Genomic DNA, 16,684 nt, shown 5'->3' with positions numbered 1-16,684 from the left:
CACACCACCCCAGAAGTGGCTGCAGTTTTAGGAGTGGGGTCCTTCAGTGTCCCATCTGTCCCGCAGAGGGCTGGTCTGAGTTCAGTTGTTAGAAACCGGTGGAAGGTGCTCTGCGCTATATTAACCCGTGTGCCATGTAGTCCCTGGCAAGAGTGATTCTCTGACTTGCTGCCCAGTCCTTTTCTGACCAGGCCCTTAAGGCTCTCAGCCAGTCCTGGAGATGTGACTCCTGCGGTACGGGCTCCCCTGCCGCTGTCCCTGGAATTAGCCCCGTTGCTGTTAGGCCTGGGAGATTGGTAACACTTTGCTCGGTCTGTCTCTCCCAGGCTTCCGATGTGCTCGTTCGCTTCTATGGCCTCGTTCACTGGGAGGACCCCATGGATGAGGCATTGGGACCGGCCCCTTCCCTTTACACGTCTCCTGAGAACGCGGTCACTAAGGAAGGCATCCTGCATTACAAGGCTGGGACCTCGTACCTGGGGAAGGAGCACTGGAAGACCTGCTTTGTGGTGCTCAGGTGGGGGCTGGGACTGTGTTTACAGGGGCGTGCTGACAGGTCTGGGGTGTGGAGTGCTGAGGGAAGGCAGTGCAGTGGGAAAGCCTCATTGCCTGGTATGAACGGCCTTGGCTAGGGGAGCCTGGACACCCCGGGGCGAGTTCAGGATGGAAAGACACTGACCCGTCAGCCCTTATTGACCTTAGCAGATTGGCACCATAATACAAGGCTAACTTTTATCCAGGAGCAGGAGTGGGCCTTCTCCACACCCCTCACACCTTCAGATCTCCCCCGCAGCTGCTAGATCGGGTGTTGTTTGGAGCCCACTATTGTTTCAGCTCCAGTAAAGCCAAAAGTGACCCCTTGGGGCACAGCCAGAGCTGGGACTTGAGTCCAGTCTTGATCGCTTATAGCAGCAGCCCTGGGAGCTAAGCCCTGGGCCAGCCTGCACATGATGTAAATAATACTCTTAATGCTGTACCATGATAGCTAGAGATAGAGAGAACCCCACAGATCACTGATCCTGTTGCCCTGAAGCCCAGGAAAAAGTCCCCTCATCGAGACTGTATTCAGTATCCAGGTGCAGAGCTGACCTGTGCTTCCTTAGCTGAGGGACACGGCTACGGCTACAGCTACAGCCAGCCTTTCGTAGCATCCGTGTGGCTCAGTCCTGTCACAGCCTGTGCTGTGCTACCAGCAGGAATCCAGTGTCTAGCAGGGAGGGAAGTTTCTATGACAGCTGCTGGGCTAAAGTGTGGGGAGGTTTGTGGTGTTGGTCAGGCGGCACTAGCTGAGTTATCTACTTTTGTCTTGTTTCCAATCAGCAGCAATGGGATCTTATACCAGTATCCAGACCGCACCGACATTATCCCTCTGCTCTCCGTGAACATGGGGTAAGTGGGCATTAAGCATGTTAGCTGTGGTGCAGTACTGTAGCAATATTCCTCTCCCTACTGACGTTGTACCTGCCATAGGCAGCTGATTGTGTCACTTGGTCTCATTAGAACTGACCTGCGGAGTGAGCTAGGGTGTGCTTGTCTACTGGAAGGGATGTGTACGCTGAGTACATTTGTTATGTCTCTGCACCTCCCAGTCTCTCTCACCGGGAGAAGGCAGCAGGACACATTTAACCTGAAGTGGAGAGGGTGGATGATCTTGGATGATTGGTAATGAGAGCCGGAGCCTTTCACCTGTACTTCACCGGTTGAGATCCCCAGCAGCAGGGATAGAAAGTCAGTGAGACCTGAGGGGCATTTGGTCGTGTGTAAAATGAGTTGGGAGGCAGATCTCAGGCCAGTCCGTAATGTGCAGAGTTCTGTGCTCAGCATCAGAGACCACCATTACAGACTGCCTCAGGCTGAAGGCTGAATGAGCCATGGAGACTGGACTCACCACCAGGTCCCTGCAGGTTGGGGCCGAGGTACGTAAGCTCGGCAAGATGAGGCCACTTGCACTGTGCTGGAGATAAAGGACTCCATCCATTTCCCAGGACTGTTGATCCAGCGCGAAGGTCTGCTGGGGATAACTAGACAGGAATCCCCAGCCGTTGGCAGGCTGTTAGCAGTGATCCCAGGGTACAGAGATCGATCGCTCTCTGCTGAGACTTGGCTAAATACAAAATGGCAGAAACTTTTCTCTGTGTGTGAAGTCAAATTTGGTTGGGATCTGGAAGTCAGGACTCCTGGGTTCCATTCCTGGCTCTGCCACTGACTCCTTGTGTAACCTTGAACAAGTCGCTTAGTCAGTGCCTCGGTTTCTCCATTTATCGAAAGTGGGTTATTGTTTGAAACTTTAGGCCTAAGCATGTGCACAGGTGCCTGTGAAATCCGGGGAAGCCCCAGCCTGTATCTGAGAGCAGAGTATTCCCGTTAGCAGCGCTGTGTGCTTTAAGGGCTAGTCAGGACAGGAATACCATTCTCTGACCGCAGAGCATGTGACTGGAGGCTTGTTTATGTCCTGCCTGTTTTACGTGCCCCAGACCCTGGTGTCTAACCCATATGAAATACCTCAGACTGCCCGCAGTGCCCAGCAAACCCAGAAGCCAGATTTCTAGACCATAGTGATCAAAACCAACACGCCGACTTGCACCTGGGAGACCCAGTGCTGCCCACAGGGCCTTGGGGTGCTGGACTCACCGGGGCCCGTTTCACCGAGCACTGAGCTTGCATTCTGTGCTGCCTGAAGCTGTGCGCAGTCTTCAGAGGCAGCCCTGACCAGAGAGTGTTGCGCTAACCCAACGGGAGGTGGCAAAGGTCTGGGGTGATGGTGAGACCAGCGACACCACGGGATGCTGCAGACTCTGAGCTACCTAGAGACGGCCCAAGGCAGGCCTGAGTCATTGCTGCAACAAGTGCTGCAATGGTACATCCACCCTGCCACCCCCAACCAACATTCCCTCCATCCACTCCGGTCCGAGCCTCAGCCAAGCCGTCATCGGCCTGGCCCCTGTTTTGGCCAGACACTGAGAAAGCCAGGAATCGACAAGGCCGTGATCAGGAGCCATATGTCAGAGCTAAGAATCAGCACAGCCCCAAACACCCCCCGGGCACTTCCAGTGGCTTCTCATGTGCATTGGAGTGGGGGAAGAGCAGAACAAAACCCAGAATCACCCCACATGAGGGGTCCTCTGGCTGACGGAAGGTGAGGAGCCTCAGCCTGTGAGAGGAGCATCTGTAACACCTGGTGATGTTGGGGCATGTCCTGCCCTTCCTGGAGCAGTGTGCCCAGGCACACGGTGGATCTGGGCCCTTTGCTCTCCTACCTTGTGGTCATCTCTGATCTCTGCTTTCTGATCTTTTCAGGGGGGAGCAGTGTGGTGGGTGCCGGCGATCAAACACCACAGATCGCCCCCACTCCTTCCAGGTGATCCTGACCGACCGCCCTTCCCTGGAGCTCAGCGCCGAGAATGAAGAGGAGATGGCAGACTGGATGCAATACTTGTGTCAGGCCGTCTCCAAAGGGGTGAGCAGGTCCCCACACGCTCGTTGATCAGTGTGCGGCACAAGGCCACTTTGCATCATGTCAGGCCATGATCTGTTTTCCTGACCCTGAATGGAAACCTGCCAGCACTCTGCACCTAGCATGCAAGGGGCGTGGGGGCGGTGCACTGCGGTCCAGCAGGATCCTCTCTAAATTACACACAGTTTTGTCCATCCCCTTCACATCCATCCCATGTGTAAAGGAGCCAGGCTCCCCGGCCCCCTCCCTGGGGGTTGGTTGGAACCCCCCTGATTGTAGCTGATGATTCTGAAGCAGAACCCTCTGGGGTCACTTTCCATATTGGGGCAGTGCATGGTCCTCGGTCCCAGGTTTGTAAAGTGACTCTGCCAGGAAGGAGACCAGGCTCAGGAGTGGCTGGGGTCTCAGTCTCTGGGGCAAGGAAGCAGCTGGTGAATCAACCACTGCTCCCCCTCAGCCAACAGAGCGGCACTGGCTTCGAAGCACATCTGTCTGTTCAGCCACTTGGCCAGCCCCTCCCCAGAGCGTCTGAGCACTGTCATTTGTAGGGCCTCTGCGACTGGACCAAAGGGGCAGCTCTCAAGGGATCCTTAAAATAAATAGTGAGGCAGGGCCTTGTGCACAGTCCAGGATTTGAAGCTGCAGAGGCGATCTGGAGTAGGATGTTGGAGAACGGGCCAATGGAGAGCAGGCAAGATCCTCCGCTGGTGTAGATCAGTGCGGCTCCATTGAAGTCAGTGGAGCTGCACTCATTTAAACCAGTTGTGGCTCTGGGCCAGGCAGTGGCTTCTGTCTCAGATGCACAGAGCAGCATCTGGAGAGAGACCTCTGCACGTATGTTAGGGCTGGATGAGAAGCAGAGAATTGTGGCCTGCAGCCAGCAGGGTGACTGGTTCTAATGGTTTACCCTCCGCCCCTCTCCGAACAGGTTATCCCCCAGGGCGTGGTCCCTACGCCCTGCATCCCCTGCTGCCTTGTCATAACCGACGAGAGGGCCTTCACCTGCCACGAGGACTGCCAGACGAGCTTCTTCCGCTCGCTCGCTACCGTGGAGCTGCCGGACGTGGCCGCTGTCTCTGCGGAACCCGGCAAGGAGTACTGTATCATAGTGAGTGTGGGCGCGTGCCTGGCCTGACTGCATACGGGAGGGGAGCTTGCTCCAGTGAGTAACCGCTGTGCTTCTCTGTTGGCATGTAGGAGTTTGCTCGGGATCGCCACCAGTTCCTGCCCCCTTGGGTCCTGTACTTTAGTTGCACTACGGAACTGGAGAGGTTCCTCGTGGCGCTGAGCACTGTTTGGAGAAATATCTACCAGGTAAACAGGCCCAAGGCAGCACCAGCTCATTGTTTGCAGGGTGAGCTGCCTGCTGCTGCATCCGTAGCTGGGTTTGGAGGCCCGATTCATGGACGGGGTGGGGCTGTCTGGCCTTGCAGAGGTTGGCCTGCATCTGCCTACAGCTGGGTCGGGTTCAGACTCTTGGCCTCTGTGCTTAGGGTGGGAGAGCAGCAAAGATCAACTTAGCCTGCTGGATCGCTGCAGCCCCCATTCCTGCCTTCTGCGGGCCGGGTTTGGTGGCTGTGGGGAGAGCTGTGTGCCTGCTTAGAGGGCAGCAACCAAGTGGTGTGCCCACAGGAGCAATGGGCCATACCCACCGCTGGGGATGTCACATGGCTTTCCTCTCTGGAGGCTGCAGCTCACAACCGGCATTGGAGACAAGTCAGCTGTGATGTGTGTCCCGGGTCCAGTGGGAATTGGACACTAATTTACACCATCTAGCATCCACTCAAGACAGACTCTGTCCAGGGTTAACAATGGGGGCTGTGGGGCAGGGCTGGGGTGTGGGGACCCAGAACCAGAATGGCAGCAAGTGCCACAGGTCAAGAGTAAGGAGCACTGGGGTGAAGACTGGAATAGTAGGGAGGGCTGCAGGGCAGGCAGGAGAAGCGTCAGGAGAGCTTGGGAGGGAGGCTAACCATGACACAACCATTCCCCACTCTGCCAGTGCTGTTAGTCCTGCTACAGACACTAGTTCGTCTGTAGAGCCAAAGTGGTTCGTGGTGGTGGCAGGTTCCTCAAACGGCTACGTGCCGCCCACATCCTGGGCAGTAACCCCGGGGTTCCTCGAGCCTGACGCAGCCCCTTGCTATGTTACAATCTCTGCCACTCCGCTGCAGTGACCTGTGGCTCTGCGTGTTCCAGGTTGATCTCCGGCACAAGGCTATCCAAGAAGCCTCAGTCAAGAAGAAATGCGAGGATGCCTTGAGCCTGATCCATAGCACCTGGCAGCGCAGCGACAGCCTGTGCCGTGGCCGGGCCTCCCGGGACCCCTGGTGTTAACAGAGGGAAAGACACAACCCCACGTTATAAGAGGCCCAAACTAACCTACCCACCCCGACACTAACTCTGGGGGGCAATCCTGTCCCTTTCCCGGTGCAGGCAGGCGGACTCTCTTTAGCAAACAAGCTTACGTTCTCTTTGGCAGTGCTTGAACTCGCTGCAAGCCCGGGGTTCCCAGTGCTGTCCCTTTAGCTGGGCACGTACAAGTGGATATCCTAGATCGGCCGAGCACTGCCTCTCAGCGGTAGCAATGGCGGAGCTTGTGCTTGTTGAACGGAAGCCTTCACGCTGCACCATGGTACGTCGCTTCTCTGCTGCGTCGCAGCGGGACCATACGGTCCCCGGCCTACAGCATGGGGACTGCACTGGAGATGGTGGAGCTTCATCTAGATCAAACGCCATGCGTGGACACCTGCATCAAGTTCCTTGTGCAGAAGGCCTTGCAGAGACTCTGGCCGGGTCACCCTGCTGCCTCTGAGCAAGTGACTCTCTCTTTAAAGGAACGATAACCTAATATTAATGAGGGCGGGGTGGGTCTGGGCAGGGTGTTCGCTCGTTGCATCATTGGACACCAGACTGGGTCCAAGCGCTTGTACTGACTAGTTGTTCATTTTAGAACACGCTAGGTTGTAAATGTGGTGAGAGTGGAACAGTAAACAGCTGCTGCGCATGTTTTATCCTTGCTAATACAATCGCAGACTAATGCAACTGCTTCACCTCAAGGGGTGCTCATCCCCCCCATCCCCCTTCCCCCCAACACTCCTCCTTGACCATTTGTGAGCTGCATGTGCTGGATCTTCTCCGCCCAGGAGATCTCTCTGCCCAGGGCACATAACCTGTCCCATCACAGCCCTACAAAGCCACAGCGAGAAACAAAGATGTAGCTTGGGTGGAAGAAGTTGCTAGCTCAGTTTTTGAGCTGCGGTCATGGGTTCCTGGGTCTGAGCTGATGTCTGAAAGGGGAGAGAATGGGAGAAGCTGGAGCATAGGATTGTGCTTGATCCAAAATTAACCCTCCTCTGGAAGCACAAGCAGCGTGTTCAGCATCAGAGATGTTGGTATGTAGGCCCCTCTCTCTTCCCCCCACTTGCCCACTGGCTGCTGCTGGAGTCATTAGGAGACTTGACAAAGGTGAGGGGGAGTGTGTGGGAAATATTAAAGAAAATCCAGGCAATATAATGTGGGAGGAGCAGAGAGATTTAGACACATGGGGATTGAGAATTTCAGAGTATTCTGGAGGATTTAGACAAACACCTTCCATTCATTTAACTGAAATGTGTCTAAATCTCAACTTTGAGAGAGGTGGTACAAATATTGGAGTGGGGGGCGCGGGAAGAGGGATCTATTAACCCTTTGTGTCTGGGGCCATGTAAGGTAACAGCAATTATCCACTATGGAGAGTGGTTTGGGGGTTTTATTTGTTTGGGGATTTTTTTAATAAGTTGGGAGACCTAATGTAAAATATATTCATGGGGCCTTTTTTGCAGGAGGTGAACTATGTGACTGAATGTACGTGTATATACATCTGCTTCCTCTGCCCCAGAATAAATCCTCATTGGTAACTTGGTGTCTGCCCTGCTGACTTCTGGCTAGCTGGAATTCGCTCCTTGGCAGCTGGTTTTCCTCTGTAGCTCGCTCTAAACCATCATGGGTAATCTATGGGCCAAGATCAATCAGTCTGGGGTCTGAGGCTGGTCCTGTTGCTGGCAGGAATGAAGGGCTTTGAGAACCAAGCAGTGGGGTGTTGAAGACGGACAGTTTGCCGTGAAGGGCTCTGCCCATAGACTGAAACCAGAGATCCTGAGCCATACAAGGAATCTTGAAAAGAAAAATCCCTGCCTCCTGTTACTGTGCTTAGCTGGACTCCCCTGGGCCTGACCTAGGCTTTGTCTGCGCTGGATTGTTGCATGGCTTCCTAGACCTGACAGACCCTGAGGTGCATGCAGATCTGTCAGTGTAAGGGTGCTTCCTATTGGTACAACGGTTCCCCTGCAGGAAGAGGCACCCGCTGAGCGGGTAGAACTAGGCACCTGTGTCTGCACAATCACATTCCTGACCTACTGGGAGAGCAGGCCTTGGAATAGACCTTCTGGGTGTGCTGTAACATTGCCAGTGGATTGAGAGCTCACACAGCTGCTTCATCAGTGTCTGACCCTCGCTGGGCCTCAGGTGAAGCAAGCCCAAGAGCAAACGTTTGTCAAATGGCTCCATTCGCATTTCCCGGTCATGTGAGTTAATGTGGTTTGGCGATTGGCTAACAAGCGTTACAGCCTGGCCAGGAGCTATAGACTAGGTGCAGCCCTAGATACATCCAACTGGCTGGGTGTGGGGAGAAATCCCCTTTTATTGGCTATTTTTCTCCCCCTCCTCCCTCCCCCCACCATTTGTTGTGCCAATTTCTGGCCCAGCCCCCGAGTGAATCACTGTGCTGTGTTCATGCCGCAGGCAAGGGGGTAACAGATTTTCCTGAATCCAGCCGCGTGTTTTGCTTTGAGTGGTTTTATGAGACAGGTGTTTAACCTCTTCTCAGAGCACGAGCACTGGCAGCTCATTTTAGATCACACAGACGTTGCAAATTGGCTCTCGCTCCCTCTTACACTGCAGATTAACCTTCACCCAGTTACACTCCCTCCGTCTGTCCAGATTCCTGCTTCATTGGGGCCTGGCTACAGCTCAAGGTCTAGACTGTCTCTCTTGGCATCTGCTCCAGTGACCGCTGGTTTGTGCTCCTGAGCGAGCTCTACTCCTGGCGGGTATCAGAGCTAAGGGCAGAGCAGGGAGGCCCTGGCTGGTGAGGGCTTTGACCTGGGTTTGAGTCCCTACTCTGCCACAGACTCACTTTGTGGCCTTTGGCCAGTCACTTGGGCCCAGATCCTCAGACGTATTTAGGCACTGGTGATTTCAGTGGAAGTTAGGTACCTAAATACCTTTGGTGACCTGGGCCTTAATAATAATTGCCCTGCCCTGCCTCCTGGGGGGCTGAGGGGATAAATACATTTGAGATTGTGAGGTGCCCAGATACTGTGGTGATGGAGGAGACGTTCCCTCCCCCAGAGAGACGTACGCTCAGCAGAGACGTATTGTTGAGACACGCGGCTCCCTCTGGCAAGAAGGGAAAGGGGAATTGATCTGGACCCTTTGATCACCCCCAGTCTGCCTGGTTAAGGGTGTTTGGAGCTCCCAGTGCTCCCCGCCCATCCTCTCCAGGAATGCAGGGAACTGGGCCATGGCTCCCCACTGACCACCGGGGCACTACGGTAACATCCCAGATTAACCCTGTCTACCCTGACTCCTGGGAGGGCAGCTATGAAAGGTGGGAGAGTTGAGGGTTTCTAGCGGGAATGGCCCCCTCTCTGATTTTGGGGAGTCCCCAGTGCCCAGCCCTGATTCTGGGTTATGCAGTCACTGACAGTGTCTTTGAGGGGGCTCCATGTTTGTCTGACTGCTCTGTGGGCCATGTCAAGGATTCACTGGGGGCAGGAGTCTGAGAGGGATGGGCGGAGTGATATCAAGTCTGAACCGAAAGTCAGCTGGGTGAGATAACAGACAAACATTCCCCTCCGCTGGGAGCTGGTGATCAATTTACCAGCTTGTACAGTTAGTCACTTACCCACCCACAGGGCCTGGGAAGTGACCGGACTCAAATAAGGGACCATATGCACCTGCTGGCTAAGGCAGAGGCCTGGGAATTAGAACATCTGCAGGCTTCTCCTGCCTCTGCGCTGCTTTAGTGACCCTCCGGGCAGATCTCTTCCCCTCGCTGTGCATCAGTTTCCCCATCGATATAATGAGGATAACACGGACCCCGCAGGCATGCTGAGAGGATTAAAGGGAAGTTCTGCTCTGTAAAGTGACTGCAGAAATGAACAGAGCTTCAACGAGAGCTGTGTGTGTAGCTTCCTGTGCTTAACGGGTGGGGAACAACCGTATCGTTCCACCTGGCTGATCAGCCATCCCCAGAAGATGATGCTCCCTTCCCTGAATTCTCTTCCGTGCCTGGACAGCTGGCATCTGAGCAATGATGGAATACACATCGGATGGAATCACATGTTGGTTCTGGCCTAGAATTGTCCTGTTCTTGGGCATGCTAATCAGATAACCACAGCCCAGAGCCACAGCTGCAGTTAAGGTTCTAGGTGCCCTTGATTTCAAGGGACGTTGGGAGCCCCAGAACCTTTGGGGATCTGGGCCCAAGCCTTTTCTCCTTCCGAAACAAGGCTGTTTTGCAGGAGTCCCTCAGCCATGGGACATGCTGCTTCCCAAATCCCCACAAGTGGTTCCATCTTTTACTAGCCGATCTTCGTCGTGTCATAGTCCTGGCAGAGGAGTAGCCCAGCGAGAAAGTTATAAATGGCCCTTAGCAGCCTGCCTCATATTGACTTTCAGTGAGAATTAGGTGCCTACCTTTGATTAGCTTCCCTGCTGATGTGGACATGCTCAGGAGGAGGGACCCCCATCAGACGGCATCTAAAAACAAGCATGAGGTGCGGGATGGATACCAACCTCTGCCTCTTTGGAGTTTGGGCACTAGTCTTCAGAACCCCGCCCTGGTTGGCAGCCCAGCTTCTCCCGTTAGATCACAGGGAACATGGAATTTCTCCAGAACCCCTCTTGAACTCAGATCAGAGCTCACCCTATGTCACCAGCAGCGGGTGACTGGAGACAGAGGCTGCTATTTTCATGGCATTTCTCTGCCCTTTGGAAGGTGCATCCGACTCTGGAAAGTGCCGGGTGTGGGGACAAGGATATTACTAGAAACAGCTGCAGGGCAAAGCACAATCCAGCCTGCTGCTCCACAGGAGTCTGCAGCTGTAACCCTGCAGGCGCTCACCTGGAAGGCAAAGCACCTCAGAGCTGGATGAACTAATGCGCCGAACTCTCCTAAATGGCCATAGCACCAGGAGAGTGCAGCGACTGAGCCAGTTCAGAGGGGAAACCACCTCCTCTCGCATCCCCATCTGTGATGTGAGGAATTAATGCACAGATGGTGCCTGGGCGCAGGATCTGTGAAGTGTGAAATTCAAATCCCCAGCCAGTAAGAGATCCCCTGGGAGCCAGTGGCCCTCTGCCGTTTTACTGTATTTCAGCGTCCTGGGGTGCACCACTGGAAGGAGAGAGCGGCTCTGTGTTTAGCAAACAGTTAAGGACCAGTCAGAGGGTCACCCCATGAAATTACTAGGCAGCAGGTTTAAAATAACAAAAGGAAGTATTTCTTAACACCACACAGTCAGCCTGTGGAACTCCTTGCCAGGGGATCTTGTGAAGGTCAAAACTATATAACAGGGTTCAGAAAAGAACTAGCTAAGTTCCTGGAGGATGGGTGGGTCTATCAATAACTATTAGCCAAGATGCTCAGGGACACAACCTTGTGTTCCAGGACCAGGTGTCCCTAAAACTTCAACTACCAGAAGTATCTGGCACTAGCCACTATCAGAAGATGGGATACTGGGTCAGATGGACCAATGGTCTGACCCACTATGGTTCTTATGTAAAATGGCTTTCCGGGGACATCCTGGTGTGGACTGAATGATATTCGCAACCACCACTGGGGTCTGCACTCACACCAGACTAACTTCACAGATATCTGTGCATTCACATCTGCGTTACACTGGTGCTTGTGAGAAGAGACTCAGGCCCCATGAGAGGTATTGTGGCTTAGTGGATAGAGCCCTGGGCTGGGATATGGGATCTAATCCCAGCTCTGGCACTGACCTGCTGCGTGACCTTAGGCAAGTCACTTCCCTGCTTGGTGCCTTGGTTTCTCCATCTGTGTAGTAGAGATAATGATCCTGAGCACTGTAGAGCACTTTGACAGCGACTGATGCAACACAAGAGTTAGGGGTTGTTATTAGAAGCCTAGAAACAGCACCTACTACAATGGGCCCTGACGCAGAGGTACATCAAGTCATGTAGAGATTTGCCTCATTTTACAACAGGCTACATAAAAAGCTCTAGCGAAGTCCGTACAAACTAAAATTTCATACAGACAAGGACTTGTTTATACTGCTCTGTATACTGTACACTGAAATCTAAGTACAATATTTATATTCCAATTGATTTATTTTATAATTATATGGTTAAAAATGGAGAATGTAGGCAATTTTTCAGTCATAGTGTGCTGTGCCACTGTATTTTTGTCTGATTTTGTAAGTAAGTAGTTTTTACGTGAGGTGAAATTTGGGGGTACACAAGACAAATCAGACTCCAGAAAGGGGTACAGTTGTCTGGAACGGTTGAGTCACTGCACTAGGTGATAGGAACACTGACTGCAGTGACAGGAGCCAGTCTGCAGCAGTAGCAGACATGTGGGGACCACTGGGCTTTAGTCACACAGAGCTGGGCCTGGCTTCAAGGGGATCCGTCACCAGAGACAACAGGGCAAGCCTAGTAGCACTAGAGAGATCCTGACTCTGGCGCTAAGGCCTTGAGCATGGAAGTCCATAAGGAAGTTGGTGATCTCTAGTGTCTGCATCTTCTCCCCGGAAGCGCTGTATGTGTGGGGATATCTTCCCCTGCTGCACATCACGCTGTCAGACATCAGCAAACGGACCCTCATGGAACAAAAGACCCGACTCAGCCTTCTGCATTCCTGGCTAGCAATGGGGAAGGAGCAACCACGCCTGTGTGCTTGGAGCAGAGAGGCTGCTGCTCTCCCAGCTCAGGGCTGGGTTTAGGAGCTCATGTCCGGGCACAGCTCAGGGGCTGTGGTGTGTAGATTAATGTTCCCATCGCCTCCAGCAATAATCACCCTGGATCCCTGCACTGCCCACAGGCCAAGTACCAAGAGGGGCTCTGCCAGGACCAGGGCTCAGGCACAGATATAAAGGTAGCCACTAGCCAGGCAACACGATTGCTCAGGAGACCAAGGCTATTTCCCGGGTGTGTTGGCTTCCCTGCAGTTTGGCCTTTGCTTTCCCATGTTATGTATTTGTTTCAAGGGCATTTGTCTATCAGGTGTCGCAGTCGCTGGCTCCCTGACAGGCACATCTAGCCCATAAAGCCCCATCAGCCATTGCCCTCGCAAGACGGATTCTGTTTGTTCAGTGCTTTGAGTTTATAAGTGCAAAGTATGATGAGGTATATTCAAATGATAGGGGCTAAACACTCCAGTGAGTGGGGCTATATAAATTCCTTAGGCAGAGCGGGCTGCAAGCTGATTGAGGGGAGATGGGGTGAGCAGGACTTGCCTAACAAGCGCACGACAAACCAATCCGTTTCTGACTCACGCCTAGGGCCACGAGTCACGTGCTGTTTGACTTCCAGGGACGTTCCCGCCCCCCCCGCATCCGCCGCCCATCGACTCATTGTAAAGCTATTACAGTAAGCTAATCGGGGGGCAGAACCGTATTTCTAAACAGCTGGGGAGGGTCAAGGCCTGCTCTCCCATGGGAACGACCAAGACCTCCGGGGCTGGGGGGACCTTGAAGCGCGGCATCAAGTCAGCCCCAGCCACTGTGCAGCTCTTGTTGTTTTGCTTTGCTGGCCTGGCTGAGGTCGAAGGCTTGTTTGCCATGACAGCACTGTGTCGGCAACCGCCACGTACTGCATATGACAAGTGGCTGTGTATGGTATTGGAGAATGGACAGCAGGGGACCTAGGTGCTAGAAGAATGTTCATCGCTGGGAGCCAAGTGGGAAAATCCTTCACCTGACGGAGACGTGCCGAAGGAGCTTCGGCCTGTGTGTTCCATGCAGCCATTGTGCTACAGGGCAGCTGACAGCTTTGAGTTGTAAACAGGGTCTCAGTAACACAGCCCAAACAAAAGCAGTTCCTGAGCACTGACTCCGGCTAAGGTTACGTTACACGGAGGGAGAAGGGTGAGAAAGTGCAACACACCACAAACCAGGACATAGCCTGGTGGCTCTCCAGATCAAACGCACTTTTTGCACCAACCCAACCGATAACTACTAGGGAGACCAGACAGCTTGTGTGACCTCATGGACCTTTGAAAGCCAGCTCAGAGCCAAAAACAGCCATATGGGTCAGACCAGACGGTTCCAGCCAGTATCTGTCTACGATATGGCCAAGTGCCAGGTGCCCACAGAAGATGAAATCTTTAACAAGGTAATGATCCAAGCGATCTCTCTCCGCTCCATCATGCCACCTCTGACAAACAGAGGCTAGGGAACCATTCCTACCCATCCTGGCTAAGAAGCCATTAAGGATTTGACATCCATGATTTATCTAGTTCTCTTTTAAACCCTGTTCTAATCCTGAGCTTCACAGCCTTCAGACAAGGGTTCACAACAGTTGACTGTGCACTGTGTGAAGAACGTCCTTTATATTGGTTAAACCTGCTGCCCATTAATTTTCATTATGGGGCCTAGTTCTTATATTATGGAAACAAGTAAATCAACTTCCTTATTCACTTTCTCACCACCACTCATGGATGTTTATAGACCTCTATATATGCCCCGCACCCAAGTTCCTCTTTCCAAGCTGAAAAGTCGGCCTCTTTAATCTCTCCTCATAGGAACCATTCAAACCCTAATAATTTTACGTTGCCTTTTCTGAACTTTTTCTAATGCCAGTATATCTTTCTGAGATGGGAGAAGCACATTGTATGGCAGTATTCAGATGTGGGCGTATCATGGATGTTTATAAAAGGGAATAAATATTCTCTATTTATTCTCTATGCCTTTTTAATGATTCTAAATCTGTTTGCTTTTTGGACTGCTGCTGGCACACGCGTGGACATCTCTCAGAAGAAACTATCCACAATGACTCCAACGATCCTCTTTCTGATAGTTGGAGTAAATTAGCCCCTATACTATTGGATGTATATGTTGGGGTTATGTTTTTCAATATGCATTCCTTTACATTTAATCCAATAAAATTTATTTGCCTTTTGTTTGCCAAAACTTAGTTTTGTGAGATTCTTTTTGACAGTTCTTCACAGTCTGCTTTGGTCTAAATCTGAGCAGTTTAGTATATCTGCAAACTTTGCATTCTCATGTTCTAACCCCTTTCTGCAGATCATTTCTGGAATAAGTTGAATAGGATGTGGTCCTAAGGACCTGACCTTGGGGAACCCACTAGTTACCCTCTCCATTCTGAGATTACTATTTATTTCACCCTTTGTTCCCTGTCTTTTAACCAGTTCTCAATCCATGAAAGGACCTTCCCTCTTATCCCATGACAACTTAATTTACATAAGAGCCTTTGGTGAGGGACCTTGTCAAAGGCTTTCTGGAAATCTAAGTACACTATGTCTACTGAATCCCCCTTGTCCACATGTTTGTTGACCCCTTCAAAGAGCTCTAATAGATTAGTTAGACATGATTTCCCTTTACAGAAACCATGTTGACTACTGCTCAACAAGTTTTGTTCTTCTATGTGTCTGACAATTTTATTCTTGACATTCCCCCACGAAAGCTCATGCTCTAAAACATCCGTTAATCTATAAGGTGCCACAGGATTCTTTGCTGCTTTTTCTTGACTATTGTTTCAACTAATTTGCTCGGCACTGACATTAGACTTACCGGTCTGTAATTGCCAGGATCACCGCTAGAGCCCTTTTTAAATATTGGCATTAAATTAGCTATCTTCCAGTCACTGGGTACCGAAGCTGATTTAAAGGACGGGTTACAAACCTTAGTTAATAGTTCTGCAATTTCACATTGGAGTTCTTTCAGAACTCTTGGGTAAATGCCATCTGGTCCTGGTGACTCGTTACTATTAAGTTTATCAATTAATTAAAACCTCCTCTAGTGACACTTCAATCTGTGACAATTCCTCAGATTTGTCACCTACAAAGGATGGCTCAGGTTTGGGAATCTCCCTAACATCCTCAGCTATGAAGACTGCCCCGCCAAGGGGTTTGAAATATTTACCAGAGCTCAGCTCCGGCTGAACTGAATCCCTGCCATCACTACTCTCCTCCCACCGCCCTTTGCTTCTCTATGTAGTACGACCAGGCTGGGTGAGAGGGCTTCTCCTTTGCAGTACTGACTGGTTGGATCAGCCTCGCCGTGTGTCTGCCTGAGTAACAGTCCAGCTCCTTTTGCATGTCACCTGAAAGGTTCTCCTGGTCTGACAGCTCATCCTTTCTTCAATGGACTGGGAGAGTGTTAGCAAGAAGTAAGCTCTGGTGAAGGAATGGCTCCTGGGAGGGATAGCTCAGTGGTTTGAGCATTAGCCAGCTAAACCCAGGGTTGTGAGTTCAATTCTTGAGGGCCCCACTTAGGGATCTAGGGCAAAAATCAGTACTTGGTCCTGCTAGTGAAGGCAGGGGGCTGGCCTTGATGACCTTCCAGCTCTATGAGATAGGTATATCTCCAAGTATTACTGTGATAACCCACTACAGCCCAAGTGAGTACCTAGGAGGTGGTCAGGCAATTCCTTGGGCCAATCATAGCACAAATGCAGCATGAACAGTGAGGGTCAAAAATACCTTGCCAGGCAGCAGCTCAAATCCTCTTACTCAAGATCACTTTACACCATGGATGCCAAGAATCAGCCCAGTGCTTTCTAAAGCAGTCTGGTTCCTGAATCACTGTATGTTACGGGCACTGGGCAGACCTGTGTAGTATAAGGGGCCACCTGAGTGCCCCACCTCAGCTGTGCCCATCATAGCAGGGTCACCCCTGGGCAACCTGCACCCCCATCATGCCCCAATAGACTAGGTCACCCCAGGGGAGCCTGAACTCTGACTGTCTCCCACACACCAGGTCACCGTGGAGAAGCCCACACACTGACTGTGCCCTGTTCAATGGGTCACCCTGCACTTTGCACCGCGAATGCCGGGTCACCTCAGGGGATCCCATACCCCAACTATCCCCATTCACTGTGTCACCCTGTACCTCGACTGTGCCGCGTACGTCAGGTCACCTCAGGGGATCCCATACCCCAACTATCCCCATTCACTGTGTCACCCTGTACCTCGACTGTGCC

The 16,684-nt window shown here is 52.1% G+C and overlaps 1 protein-coding gene across 10 annotated transcripts in view; it reads left to right on the top strand.

The window, feature by feature from the left end:
* The window catches only part of PLEKHM2 (pleckstrin homology and RUN domain containing M2), a 55,786-nt gene extending 48,433 nt beyond the window's left edge, over positions 1–7,353 (top strand). For 4 of the 10 annotated variants that reach the window (XM_075060300.1, XM_032787621.2, XM_075060302.1 and 1 more), the window contains 6 exons: positions 327–517; positions 1,321–1,389; positions 3,298–3,457; positions 4,383–4,562; positions 4,652–4,768; positions 5,654–7,353. In XM_075060300.1, the coding sequence (XP_074916401.1) occupies positions 327–517; positions 1,321–1,389; positions 3,298–3,457; positions 4,383–4,562; positions 4,652–4,768; positions 5,654–5,791 (855 nt within the window). In that variant the 3' untranslated portion in view covers positions 5,792–7,353. The other 6 variants (XM_032787622.2, XM_075060303.1, XM_032787623.2 and 3 more) reach the window with 4 other exon arrangements.
* The last annotated feature ends 9,331 nt before the right edge of the window (positions 7,354–16,684 follow it).

This window comes from Chelonoidis abingdonii, chromosome 23 (genome assembly GCF_003597395.2).
Source record: "Chelonoidis abingdonii isolate Lonesome George chromosome 23, CheloAbing_2.0, whole genome shotgun sequence".
NCBI classification, from domain to species: Eukaryota; Metazoa; Chordata; order Testudines; family Testudinidae; genus Chelonoidis; species Chelonoidis abingdonii.
The sequence above is the reverse complement of the archived record's forward strand: the minus strand, read 5'-3'. Positions and strand labels throughout refer to the sequence as shown.